Here is a 13,833-nt window from a genome sequence, read left to right on the forward strand (position 1 = left end):
CATCCACCACTCATACATATGCAGGCTAGAGGGGGTAGCCTGTAGCACCCACTGGCAAGGGTGAGCTATGGGTCTGCAAGTGGGTCTGGTGGGGGAACTTCAGCAACTCTCCTGATGGGTTGTTGTTTCTGCTCATGAACATACAACTCAGGCCTGGATGTTGGTCAGACAAGGCAGGGTAGCTCCAACTGTCCATACACGTGTGGGGTGGTATTAGAAGGGGGTAGACTGGGCAGGGCCAGGCCAACCTTAGCTCACTGGCAAGTGCAGGAGCCAGGCTAGAAAGTGGGTCATGCCTGGCTAGGCTCTCACTCCTGCCGACTTGGCATGAGTCATGGATGGCAGCGTACTGAACACGGCCAGGTTGTAGCATTTGCCAGTGAGAGTTGGGACTGGGTGTGGGCTGGAACAGGCCAGGCTGCAGCACCCAATGGCAAAGTTCAAGACAAGGTATGGGCTGTGCAGAGCTGGGTCAGAGCAACCACAGGCATACACAAGATCTGGGGTTGGGAACAGGCCTGGTTGGGGAGTTTAGAGGATGCTCCAGCTAGGTTGTGGTTCCCACTAGTGAGCGTGACAGCAAGAATGAGGATGGTCTGGTCTGGGCTGGACATGGCTACAGTGTCCCTCAGCATGGGCAAAGATAGTCTCTGGGGTATGCCAGACTGGGCTAGACTCCAGCATCCATTGGTGCTCATGAGAGCCAGAGTGGGTGTAGGACAGATTGGGCTAGGTTTCTGCTCACACTGGGACACATGAGAGCTGCGTCAAGGCATGGACTAGGTGTGGCTGGGCTGTAACACCCAACAGTAAGAACCAGATTGGGTATGGGCCAGTTTGGCAAGGCTACTGTTCCTGCCAGTACAGGAGGTGGACTGAGCCAGCCCGGACCAAGGACTCATCAGTGTACACAAGTTCTATCACTGAGAAGAGACCCAAGAGGGGAGTTTGGGGAACTCCTTTGTAGGGGTGCAGTCACTGCCAGTGAGCACAAGAACCAAAGCAAGGAGCAGCCCAGAGCAATCCAGGTTACAGTACCTGCCAGCATACATGTGGCTAGGTATGGGGGCAAGCCAGGCTGGGCCAGTTCATAACACCCACTGGCAGATCTGAGAACCAGGATGGGATGCAGGACGGGCTGGTTCTGGCCGCATCACCAGCCAGTTCACATTAGGGCCGGGACTGGGGGCTGGCTGTGCTGGGTTGGGCGGCACAGACCTGACCAAGCCAGGTTACAGTACCCGCCGGCAAATGCTGAGGTGACACAGGCTACGCAGACTGGGCTGCAGCACTCACCAGCACACACGAGACCAGGATGGGGGGGGGGTATTGAGCCTGGTAGGGGAGTAGTGGAGACTCTAATGCTGGGGTACCGCTTAAGCTGGCGAGCATGAGAGCTAGAACTGGGGGCAGACTGGGCTGGGCAGGGCTACAACACCTGTTGGCCTACATGTGAATGGGAGCTTGGGGGAAGAGCCAGGCTCAGGTAGCCAATTCTATCCACTGAAACAAGCATGAGCCAGAGTAAGGCCAGGCGGGTTAGGCTTTGCCACAACATCAGCTGGCAAGTGCCTGGGACTGGGGGCAAGTCTTGTCAAACTATATTGCAGAGTGCAAGATCCAGAGTGGGGAGTGTGTCCAGCGGAGGGGTTGTGGGATCTCTCTGATGGGCTGCAACTTGCACTGGTGAGCATGAGAACCAGGACTTGGGGCAGGCCTGGTTAGATAGGCGGTGGCACCCGTTAGCAGGAGTATGTGCTGGAGGGTGGAGTCAGTTGGGTTGAGATAGGCTTCAACGCCCAGTGATGTATAAAAGATCTCAATGGGATGTGGGGCAGACAGGACCAGTCCACTGCACATGCTGGAAAGCACAGGAACCAGAGCTGGGGGGCTGGTCCAGTGGGGGTGATTAGGGGTCACTCTGACTGGGCTGCAGCTCACCCTGTGGTACATGAGGGCTGAGCGTGTGCTGAGCAGGGCAGGGAGGGCTGGGCCACAGTACCCATTGGTTTGCTGAGAATGGAGGACAAATTGATCAACTACCCCAGTGAAACTTGATAGCAAATTTCCGGGCCAGTGGAGACTCAGAGATGAAGTATGACAGCCAATCAACCTCAGAAAGATTTCCTCATCCGTGGAGTGATGATATCAGCAACATCTCAGAACAATCAAAAACACATGAACAGCACCCTCAGAAAATGGTCCACAATGGGGACCCTGGGATGACATTCCCAATCCCTGGAGATTGGGAAGCTGGGCGTGGTTTCTCCTCTTGTATCCCCCTCTCCCCTGTGCATATATGGGAAGAAGAAGATGAAAAGGTGTATACAAGCTTCTCACCCACTATCGCCTGATTCTCTACTCTTCCCACCCTGATCAACTATGTAAACATCATCACTAATAAAATGTTTAAAAAACACTATGAAGCATTCTTTGTTCTTCTGCAATAATCGTACTAGATTTCTTTGAAGTATTGCTACTGCTAACCTAATATTACTCAGAAAGGGGAGAAAGCATTAACTTCCACAGACAAGTTACATAGATCCTAAACAATCTTAATGAAAGACAGTATCTCATAGAATGCTGCTTGGTATTAGTCACCTGCAATATAAACTTAAAAGCAATCTGTATTAGCAATTTTTTCTGCAGTTTCAGAAAACAAATCCTCTGGGGTAGATAATAGTGAAGTGAGAACAATCATGCCAAAAAATAACAGCTAGGGTATAAAAGGGTTATGTTTAAAACTGTTCACTTACTGAGCACTTACACAAGTTGTTACCCCAACTGTTATATACTTAGGCCACATTAAATATTTATGTGGTCCAGAAAACAAAAGCTGCTTTATTGGGACACAACTGACACACATTAAACCACATGTGCTTCAGGATATAAAAGTGCATACTACAGTACGTTTTGATTCTGATGGGTACTTCAAAAAGTTCATGGAAAATAGAATCAAATGATACATTTATTTTGGTGTAAAATTTTTTGAAAAGCATAAATGTTTTCTTCATAATACGCATTTCCATGAGCTTTTAGAAGGAACCTCATGTGTATGATTTCGAAATTGTACCAAAATAAGACTATGTTTTAATTCAATTTTCCACAAATCATTTGAGGTACACCTGTGTTTATGTACACCTGTGAAATCATCATTATGATCAAGATACTGAAAATACCCATTATCCTCACAAAAGTTGCTTTGTGCCCCTTCGTAGTCCATCCACCAATTCTCAGCAAACATGGCACTGACTGCAGAATGTTTAAATTATAAAAGATTGATTTTTTAATAGTAAAGACAGGTTTTTTGAAGAATAATCATGTAATACTCAACTTTAACAGGTAATTTCCTCTAAACCAGAACACATTCTCAATTCCAAGATTAATTGTGCCAATCTTTGAATCTAATTAAAACTGTAAAGTGTCTTACTTCACCCTTAAAAGATTTGTGTTTTTCTTCCCACATTGTCTTATTTTTAATTCTGCTTAAACCAAATGGACAAATTCAAACCTATCATCAATCTTATATTAAACAGCACATATAGTAATGTATTTAATCATGCATATATGTTAAACAAATCTATCACAAACAACACTGTTGAATCACTGAATTACCAAGTACCAGTCTATGCCTTAATGTTATTCCCTTTAAAAAAACTTGATTCTTTATAACAAATAACTTGTTCTCTAATTTTCCAATTAATACGCCTGTGCTCCAATCAAAAGTAATAGTAGAATTAATTTCCCATAACTTTCACCAAATATTTTCCTATGCATAGTTTAATTTATTCAGTGGAGTTTTCAGAGGCTAGTATAAACCAACCATTAATGTCAACAAATGTTATGATTATGCCCTCCATTAATTCTCAAAAGTCCAATTTTAATGAATATGCTTCTTATACTTTCCATGTTCTTTTTTGTTCCACCATGACTTTCTCAATCTTCCAGCCCCATGCATGAATTCTACTTCTATCCTTGTAATTAGAAGCAACGTTACTGAGATGACTTACTCTTTAACACCTTTGCAGAAGCGAATTGGAGCTTCTCTAACCGTTAAAAAATTATAGCTATTCAATAATGTTTATACAGTGTGCATTCTAGCAGTATCTTGTGTACACAACTCTACTAAAACATTTCACTCGACATACTCCCAATGCCAGAACATTTCTAAGAGAATCTCAGAGAACATGGCTGTTTTCTCTGTCATCGGCCCCCCTCAGCTTTCTGTTTTCATTTTTCCACGTTTTAGATCATGCTAAGGTTTCCCCTTAGGTGATGTGTGTACGCAAAGAATGTAAAATATCTCGGAGGCTAACAGAAAAGAACTTAACTAAAAGAAAATTCTGTGTCTTGCTATGAGAATGTGTTTGTGCAACCCCATCTGCTAGTGTGTACAGAAATTATTCCATGTTAGAAAGGGAGGGAGCTACTTTTAAAAATAGGAACAGAGTAGCTGGCGCATCTACCTGACCAGTATTTTAGTTTTACGCCCTTTCTTCAGCACCAGCATATTTTTGTTGACAAATACCTCTTTCTGCAGAGAACTGCAGCCAGTAATGCTGCCTTATACCTTGTATCAACTTACCATAATGCTATTAAAGTAGACATCCTGCTTTTTCTTCCCATGGAAAACAACACAATACAAAACAAAACAGGCTCTCCGGGATTTAAACGAATAAGGCTGAGTATCTTCTGCACTTTAATCTCATTCATCCAACAATCGGAGTAATTCTTTTGTGAAAACGCGTATCAGAAAGTTACCAGTGTTTTGATTTCAGTTTTGTCATAACAACCTGAAAATTATGAGCAAAATTCCTTCCCATCAGTCGCCACCTACAGGAGAAAAACTATCTTCACCTTGGACTGTGCTTCTTACTAAGCAGTTCCTGCCAGCAGCAGTATTTCCCACCCTCTTTAAAGCCCCAAGCTAGATTTATTTGAATATCAGTTTGACAAAATAGAATGTTACCCAATACCTTATGTTGAAATGTAATCAAGGGAGAAAAGCTTGGAGAAGCCACGTTCATGTGAAGTTTTCATAGTGAACAGCTGGGTTGTGGCATCTTAACCAGGGATCATTCTGTCAGAGAGAAAACAAGTACAAGGTCATAAATAGATGAAATGTGCTGTTCAAAACTGTATATTTAAAATTTTTAGCATGAACAACAGGTGAGATGAACACAGTTGTATTTACGTACCCTCACAATCTGGATTTATTACAAATGCCAGATAGTGATGTGATCAAAAACATTTTTTTTTATTCCCACCAAGAGTGTCTGTAGAAATTTTGTATAGTGACAAGTTCAATGGAAGTGCTACAGGGAGTAACTACATATTTGGTCAAGATAGTTCCTAAAAAAGTACTACTTCTGTAAAATAGTACTCCTCCTCTATATTACTACTATGAGAAAGACACTGCCATGAAAATCTTTGTACAAATCTTGGTTTAAAAAAAATCATTTCTTCTGGGCCTGGCACAGTAGCCTAGGAGCTGAAGACCTTGCCCATATGGACGCTGATTCTAATGCCGGTGGCCCAGTTTTCATCCAGCTTCCTGCTTACGGCCTGGGAAAGCAGTAGAGGATGGCCCAAAGCCTTGGGACCCTGCACCCACGTGGGAAACCCAGAAGAGATTCTGGGCTCCTGGCTTCGGATCGGTGCAGCTCCAGCCATTGTGCCGCTTGGGGAGTAAATCAATGGATGGAAGATCTTCCTCTCTGTCTCTCCTTCTCTGTATATCTCGCTTTCCAATAATAAAATAAAATAAATCTTTTATAAAAAGCATTTCCTCAAAATACTTATCATATCAAAGGGTGATACATTTACATAGGTCATTACATCTTCTCAAATTGTTCTCCAGAAAGATTCAGTCGATTTTTCAGGCCTCCAGCAGAATGAACAAGCCTAATTCTCTTGCAGCCCTGCTTACATTGGACCACTGTCAACTTTCCTTTGGAGGCTGAGAGTCTGGCCAGCTCTTGCATTGCTATTTAGCTGTCTATATGATACCTGTAGTTCAATGTTTTACTGGCATCTATACCTACAACACACACCAGAGCTCTTTATTTCCATTCCCAAACCTGTCTTCCACATCCACCTTGCTCTCTCTACCCTGATATTCCCATCTCCCTCGGTTGAGCCACCAGTCATGTCAGTGCTCAGGCTAACAACCTGGGAGGCTGTCCCCGCTTCCTCTTCAGCTCTAGCCTTTGGTAAGTCCTTTGTACTCCATCCTTTTAAAAATATTTGTTTATTCTTATTGGAAAGGCAAATCAGATTTATGGAGAGACAGAAAGATCTTCCATCCACTGGTTCACTCCCTAAATGGCTACAATGATCAGAGCTGAGCCAACCCGAAGCCAAGAACCATTAGCTTCTTCCAGGTCTCCTACATGGGTGCAGGGTCCCAAGGCTTTGTACCATCCTCCACTACTTTCTAAGACCCTAAGTGGAGAGTTGGATGGAAACTGGAGCAGCCAGGACACAAAACAGTGCCTATACAGGATCCCGGAATTTGCAAAGTAAGGATTTAGCCAACTGAGCTATCACACCAGGCCCTGGACTCCATCCTTACAACACACTCCAAATTTATTTCTTCCTCTACTGTATTCCTCCCTAAATCCCTAGTCAAAGCCAATACAATCTCTCACCTGGATTCTCGTGACAGTCCAACTGCTCGCAATTCTCTCATCCTTCCCCCAAGAGGCTATACACAGCAGCCAAGGTGTTTCATTTTTTAAAACATCTTAGATCATGCTACTCCTCTTTGCAAAACCATTCAAGGGCTTTCCATCATACTTTGAAACAGAGTGAAACTATTACCCTCAAAATACGGCCTCTGTGCTCCTCTTTCAACCCATTTCAGTCCCGTATCCTCTACTGTTCTGGTTCTTTCCATCACAGTCTCAGTGGCCTTTTTACTATCCCTCTAACACCTCAGGTTCAGTCTCTCTGGCCTTTGCACTTAGGCTTCCTGTTTGTGAAGTGCTCTCCCCCAAGATGTTCTCATGACTAGCTCCTCAGTCTTCACATTTGACTTGGCACAAGGTGTCTACCCTGAATAGTCTTAGAAGCACTGCTCTCACCACTGTTCCATGTAATCTATCACCTCATTTCATTGTACTGTAACATTCAAGCTATCCAGCTGTCATGTGTTTTTGTTAACTTGCTTTTTTATCTGGTGGTCCTTCCTCCCCATTACAAGTCCCCCGAGGCAAGAAATGCATCTGCCTGGTATAGCATTATTCCTTCAGAGGCGAACACAGTGCCTGGTGTACAGAACACTTTGCTCAAGAACTCCATTGAAAAGATGTTATTTTCATGTTTGAAATACTAATATCCATTGCTTTTTCTTATAGTCTCCTAAAAGTACTAACATTAGTCAGTGAACACACAGATTCATTCAAGTGTACCTACCAAACAGATACTCTGGTTAAGACACTTGGGAGTTACAATGATGAGTCACGTTCAAAGAACAATGCCTAGAAACAGCAAGAAATTAAGACAGTTAACTGGATTCACAAGAAGAAAATGGCAGATGCCTGAGAGGCCTAAGGCACTTTGGATTAAATAAGCAATAAATGGACTCACCATTCTTTCATAAGAAATCAGTGCTTGAATCCCTGAAACTAAATGTGTCAGCACTGCTCCCATCAACAGTAACAGGGAACAGTTGTAGTTGTCACAACAGTTGGCATGGGGAGAAACACCACAGCCATTTGGTAAGGGGGGGCGTGATAGCGTAGTGGTTAAAGTCCTCGCCTTGAACGCGCAGGGATCCCATATGGGCTCCAGTTCTAATCCTGGCCAACCTGCTTCCCATCCACCTCCCTGCTTGTGGCCTGGGAAAGCAGTTGAGGACAGCCCAAAACTTCGGGACCCTAAGCCCGTGTGGGAGACCCAGAAGAAGCTCCTGGCTTCTAATTGGCTCAGCCCTGGTCGTTGCAGCCGCTTGGGGAGTGAACTGTGGGACGGAAGATCTTCCTTTCTGTCTCTCCTCCTCTCTGTATATCTGCCTTTCCAATAAAAATAAATAAATCTTTTTTAAAAAGTAGTAGGGGGGCCAGTGGTGCCAAATGTCCTGCAGTTCCCAGGCAGACTTCAAAACGAAGAAATCCCCCCACCCTAAATGTCAACCCAGAAGTAGTGTACACCTGTCCACAACATCTGGCGTACCTTCAGGACACTCCAGATAAATATTTTTACCATATTACCTTTGAAGGTACTTGTCTGACTTTCTTGCTCTAATCTTTTTGTCAGTATGACCCAGATACTACACATCCAGTACTTGTCAGACGGAAATTTGGAGTCCAGGAAAGGATAAAGAAGAACAGTAAGACCCAAGACCCGTCAGAATCTCTCTTTGAGGCCCTATCACCACTGGCTTTCTGCCCCAGGACAGAAGAAAGATAGGAACTGTGGATAAAGCTTGGTACCTGGCAGCTAGCCCTTCTGCAATGACGTCAAAAGCCCCTCTTCCCACTCTAACATGTTAAGATTATTTCACAGTTCTGCATGTCTGACAATCTCTAATCACACAATAAGATAAGAAGCTAATCCCAAATTAAGAAGAGTCTGCCTGGCCCCCGGGGGGGGGGGTTGTTTTCTCTCTCTCTCTCTCTCTCTTTCTCTCGATTTACTTATTTTTATTGGAAAGGCAGATCAGATTTACAGAGAGAAGGAAAGACAGAGAGAAAGATCTTCCACTTGCTGGTTCACTCACCAAATGGTCACAATGGCCAGAGCTGAGCTGACCTGGAGCCAGGAGCCAGGAGCTTCTTCTGGGTCTCCCACATGGATTCAGACTTCCAAGACTTTGTGGCATCCTCTAATGCTTTTCCAGGCCATAACAGGAAGCTGGATGGGAGTGGAGCAGCCAGGACATGAAGCAGTACCCATATGGGATCCTGGTGCTTACAAAGTGAGGATTTAACCATTGAGCCTTGCAACGGGTCCAGTTTTGTTCCTCCTGAACAGGGACCCAAGGCACTACAGGACTAGTTAGGTCCCAAGAATGGGGGCTAAGGACTGAGTGGGAGAACAAAAAAGCAGAATACTTGGTTTCTGTTTGATGCAGTTGGTTCTGTACAGCTTGGTCTTCTGCAGGCAATATGGATCATCCTTCCTGGCATTTCCAGATAAGCTGGAAATCCTGATTTGTACGAAGTTTTATTGCTTCATCTATGTTGACTTTTAACTCAATTTTTTTTAAAGTATAAAGGCTGAAGCATGCCCATCTAGGGAGGAACGCAACCCAAAGCCCCTGGCTTGCTCTTTCTGCACATTGAGCCCAGGAATCTATTCAGTTCCATGCATCTGGTATTTTCCAAGGCTCAGGAAACTTGAATCAAGAGTTAAATGTGCTGACAAATGGGCAAGGTTCTCAATAAAGGATGAGTGAGTCACACGAGGTGATTCGTACTGTTTTTGCCACATTTTTCTTTGCCCATAGATCTGTTCAGCATGCCTTATTTTTACTCCATCAAATTATAAGCTCCTTCCAAGGTTCTCTAAAACATGATTCTTCCCTACCTCATCAGCCCTGTGTTTCATCAATATATCTGTGTTGCATGCTCCATTCTAGTTGGGCTAGGCTTTTGGAGTCCTTTCCAAGATGTGGATCCCCTCTGCCAAACACCTTCCTTCCTCATTTAAATTCTGCCCGTTCTTCAAAGCCGCACTTACACCTTGAGTGTTATAAAATCTTCTCTGTGATGATAGCCCCAGAGTTGGTTTCAATCATATGAATGATGTCCTACGGCTTGTCTCTGAGCTTCAGTGGATGATATAGGTTGAATAACCCTTATCTGAAATGCTTAGCATGAAAAAAAGGCTTTGGATTTCAGATGTTCTTTTTCTGGGATATTTGCATATACATAATGAGATATCTTGGAGATGGGAGCCATGTCCAAACATGAAATTCATTTACATTTCATATATACCTCATAATACACATAAATCTGAAGGTGATGTTACACAATATTTGAGTGCACCTGTCTTCTGACTACAGCCTGTCCCTTAAGGAAAACTCCTGTGGAATTTCCCACTTGCAGCCTTGTCAGTACTCAAAAAGCTTCCAATTTTGGAGCATTTCAGAGTTTGGATTTTTGTATTAGGGACACTCAATCTGTAATAGTGCCTACCTTACAGGGATTTTTGAAGGATTAATTGAAATGATACAAGTAAAGCCCTTAATCGCCAGTAAGTGATCAGTTAATGGAGGCTCTTAATATTATTATGATAATAATATTATAATAATATTATGATTATATTATTATGGCTAGTCAACGTTCACTGACCTTCCTCTTCTATAAGTGCTTCGGGCCTTATGCTGTCTTTTCAGAGCAAAGCATCAATGAATTCCCTGCTGCATATGTTTGCCTTGTTTTCCAAGTACTAACCTGCCTCAGCCATGGCTTGGCTTTAAAAGTTTCTTATGGTGTCGGGAATATACTGGTTGTAACATAGGAACACAGGCCCCATAGGCCCAAGTGGACACCAGACACATGCGCAACAGCATCCTGGCTCTAAAACAACTCATTAAACGCCCTTTTCTCTCGTGTAGGCACAAATACATATGGGGAGATGAACACGTGGTTCTTCTCAGTGGTAAGGAACTGCCTCAATGCTTCTCAGTCTCTCTCTCACACACATACACACTCAAACAATGTTGTATCTAACAAGCTCCCTTCCTAACCTCTGTGCCTTACGTTTTCTTCTCATGCTGGACACGACACATGAAGTCAGTCCAAGGCCACTGTCTTCTCATTAATGATGCCCAGGAACCTGAACAAATAGGCTACATACTGCAAGAATAACCTCTGACTGGGGTCAAAACAGAAAGCCTGTGATCTACCACCAAAACCAAGATGGCCTCTGCATGCCTTGTGCTACTGACCCCAACATTTGGCCACCTCAAGTCCATTCCATCCATCCTTGGACACGACTGATAGCCAGGATCACTTGGGCACCAACGTGTGGCCTTTCCCATTCTCACCTTTCTTGCTGCCTAATAAGAATTCATAGGAAAATATCTTGCTGGAAATAATTGCATGCTTCAAGTTATTTCATGATCTCAAGAGACCTCTCCTTCCTCTACACCCTGCCTCCCCTCACCAGGGGAAGAAGAAAGAACAGGGCATAGAAAAACATGCTACATGTTCTGAAAGGTAACCAACCAGCCAATGAGAATCTGAGAGGTCTCAAGTCTGTGATCCCCCAGGGGGGGTTTCTCAGCAAGAAAACCGGGCCCTGTCAATGGTGCTTTACAAGCTTCTGCTCAGGAGCATGCGGTTCCCACGTTAGAGCGGAGGCAGGCAGGAGGACATGGGTCAAAGTGAGCTCGAGCTTTGAGGCTCTGTTCTCAAACTAGAAAACACACTAAGAAAGTGAAAATCCCTCCGCCGCCCCCCCCCCCAAAAAGTAACGAGTTCCCCATGCTGGAACCCAGCGCTCCAATCAATATATGTTACCAGTCGGAATTAGCAGCATTCAAAAGGTCTCCTGTAATGACAGGCTTTCACATAAAATCACAAAAAGCAGCAAATCCAATGGAAAGTAAGCACAAGTCTCAACATCCAGCACCACAACGCCCATCATATCACCAAAGGCTTGCATGGCCTTCCCCAACTTGCCTCTCCCCACCAACCCCCAGCTCATGACCTTACACCCAACACCCTGAAAGCCCTGTTCAGATTGGAAATTGTCTCAATCCATCCGCGCTGGAAACCTTAAGGCATGACTCAATCTCCCGAGAAGACCCCTGAAGCCGAGGCCCAGGTCCTGGGATGCAGGATTCCTGCTAATGATTAATTGGCTGAGAGCGGAGGAAACAGGAAAGGCAGGGAAGCTGGGAAAAGCTGCGCAGCAGGGCCCACGGCGTATCAGTGGAGCAGGAGAGGGCACCTTCGGTTCCCGTTACCGGAATATTACTACCAAGGTACCCCAGGGGGAACGCCTCGAGTGACCTCGGCAGCAGCGGTGGACTGAGTGAGCTCTCGAGTGGGTATCACAGCTCCCCCTAGTGCCGTGCCAGGGCCCGAGAGGGAGGCGCAGCAGGGTTTATGGTGGAAGGGAAACCACCAGGACAAGAGTCTAGGTGCATCTATGGAACACCTGCCACTCCTGGGGCAGGTGGGTCAATCCCAACCTCCCGTGCAGCCCGCCCCACAAACCCCACCAAGGGTCCCGCCTGGCCCTGTCTGCCAGGCATCCAGAGCTCCAGGTAGGCCAGGCCAGCCAGCCGACCAAGACGCAGCGGGATGTGGCCGCCTTATGCTGAGAGCAGAGCGGAGGGCATTTACCGAGAGCCTCGGGAACCGTAGCGCCTGCACTCCGGGTTCCGCTGGGGTAGCGGCACTGCAGCCACCGCTGCCACCGCCGCCGCCTTCCTCCAGTCGCCGCAGTCGCAACCATCAACACTCCCAGGCTCTCCCTGCGACTGTTGCCCCAGAGGCCAGCTGTTGAATGACTAGCGTCAGGCACACCAGCGTCCTCACCGCATCCCAGTCAGAGACGCAGGCGCGCACCCGAGTGCCAACGCCCGGGGCACCCCCCTCGCCCCCGCTGCGGCCCTGGCGAGCGTTCAGCGGTTGCCTTCTTGGCTCCCAGCTGCGGGCTCGCCTGCCTGCCAGTCCGCTGGCTCCTCTTGGTGGGCTCTCGCCTAACCAATTGCCAGCCCTCGCGGACTCCGCCCCCTCGCTGCCATCCCTCAACTTGCCCGCAGGACCAATGGCAACAATGGACTAGTCCCGCCCCCTTTGATTTCCCCAGGGCCAATCGCCTTCTCCTGAGGAATCATTCAAGTAACCCCGCCCCTTCTGTGCGGCAAAGCAGGAGCCAAAGTTGATCTTCAACAGTGGCTACTAACCAATGATTCAAACGCTTGACTCAGCCTCTCCACCCTTGGCCCCCACGAAATAGCAGGGATTTCGTGGCTGTAACTTATTTGATCTACCGGGCCCCTCAAGACCCATTTCTTTTGAATAAACAGTTCAGGAGGGAGGTACTGTTGCTCCCTTCTTCCTTGAGGCAGATGAGAACTGGGCACCAATGCAACCGGCAGGTCCATATCATAGACTCAGCCAAAACCTCCAAAACCTCCAAACCTCCAAGGTCACCGACTGATGATCCCTGGCATCTCTCTCTCTCTCTCTCTCTCTCTTTCCCTCTCCCTCTCTCTTTCAAAAACGGGGGTCCCAGCCCTGGTAAGCTGGGCAGCCCTCAGCCCATAGGGACTCACTGGCTCTGCAGGCCACCCTTCCTGGCTTGAAGTCACACAGAGCCAGCCTTGTCACTCATCCCCATGGGGATACAGTCCTTTGAGGAGAATTCTTCCTGCTCACTGTTCCTTGAGGCTCTGTTTCACCCAAGGCCTGGTTCAGCAGGCTCTTCTCTGAATTTGAGTCACTTCCTTTACATATTTTGAAAGTGGAGGGCAGGAATTTAGTCTATTCTTCCTTCATAGGCCCCCCAAGCCACAGGACCCTTCTGTACAGAACAGATCAGAATTGTCACATTGCTTGTGCACACATTTGACTTTTCAGCCTGAGCTCCCTAAGGCTTGTCTTGTCTTCTCTCTCTCTCTTTCTCTCTCTCCATACAAGACTGACTGTTAGATTTACTGCCAACTCATTCCCTGACTGCTTCTCAGTGGCCTTCATTGCAGAGTCCTGTTTTCTACTTGATTATCTAAAAGACTTAACTTTTTTTTTTAATAAAAGATGGGCTGCTAAATTCATTCTTTGCTTGCTCCTTCTGTTCTATATTACCATCTCTGCTCACTACCACTGCCCTTGCTCAGACCCTTATCCCATTTTACACCACAACTGCCAG

At 46.0% G+C, this 13,833-nt stretch overlaps 1 protein-coding gene across 1 annotated transcript in view; it reads right to left on the reverse strand.

The window, feature by feature from the left end:
* Positions 1 to 12,654, reverse strand: part of LOC101535467 (A-kinase anchor protein 17B) — a 39,201-nt gene extending 26,547 nt beyond the window's left edge. The window contains exons 1-3 of the mRNA XM_036497822.2: positions 12,303 to 12,654; positions 7,417 to 7,481; positions 4,977 to 5,080 (exon numbers count right to left, since the gene is read on the reverse strand). Coding sequence (XP_036353715.2) covers positions 4,977 to 5,027 — 51 coding nt within the window. The 5' untranslated portion in view covers positions 5,028 to 5,080; positions 7,417 to 7,481; positions 12,303 to 12,654. The remainder of the gene's footprint in view (positions 1 to 4,976; positions 5,081 to 7,416; positions 7,482 to 12,302) is intronic.
* Positions 12,655 to 13,833: the final 1,179 nt, after the last annotated feature.

Source organism: Ochotona princeps, chromosome X (assembly GCF_030435755.1).
Source record: "Ochotona princeps isolate mOchPri1 chromosome X, mOchPri1.hap1, whole genome shotgun sequence".
In the NCBI taxonomy this organism is placed as follows: Eukaryota; Metazoa; Chordata; class Mammalia; order Lagomorpha; family Ochotonidae; genus Ochotona; species Ochotona princeps.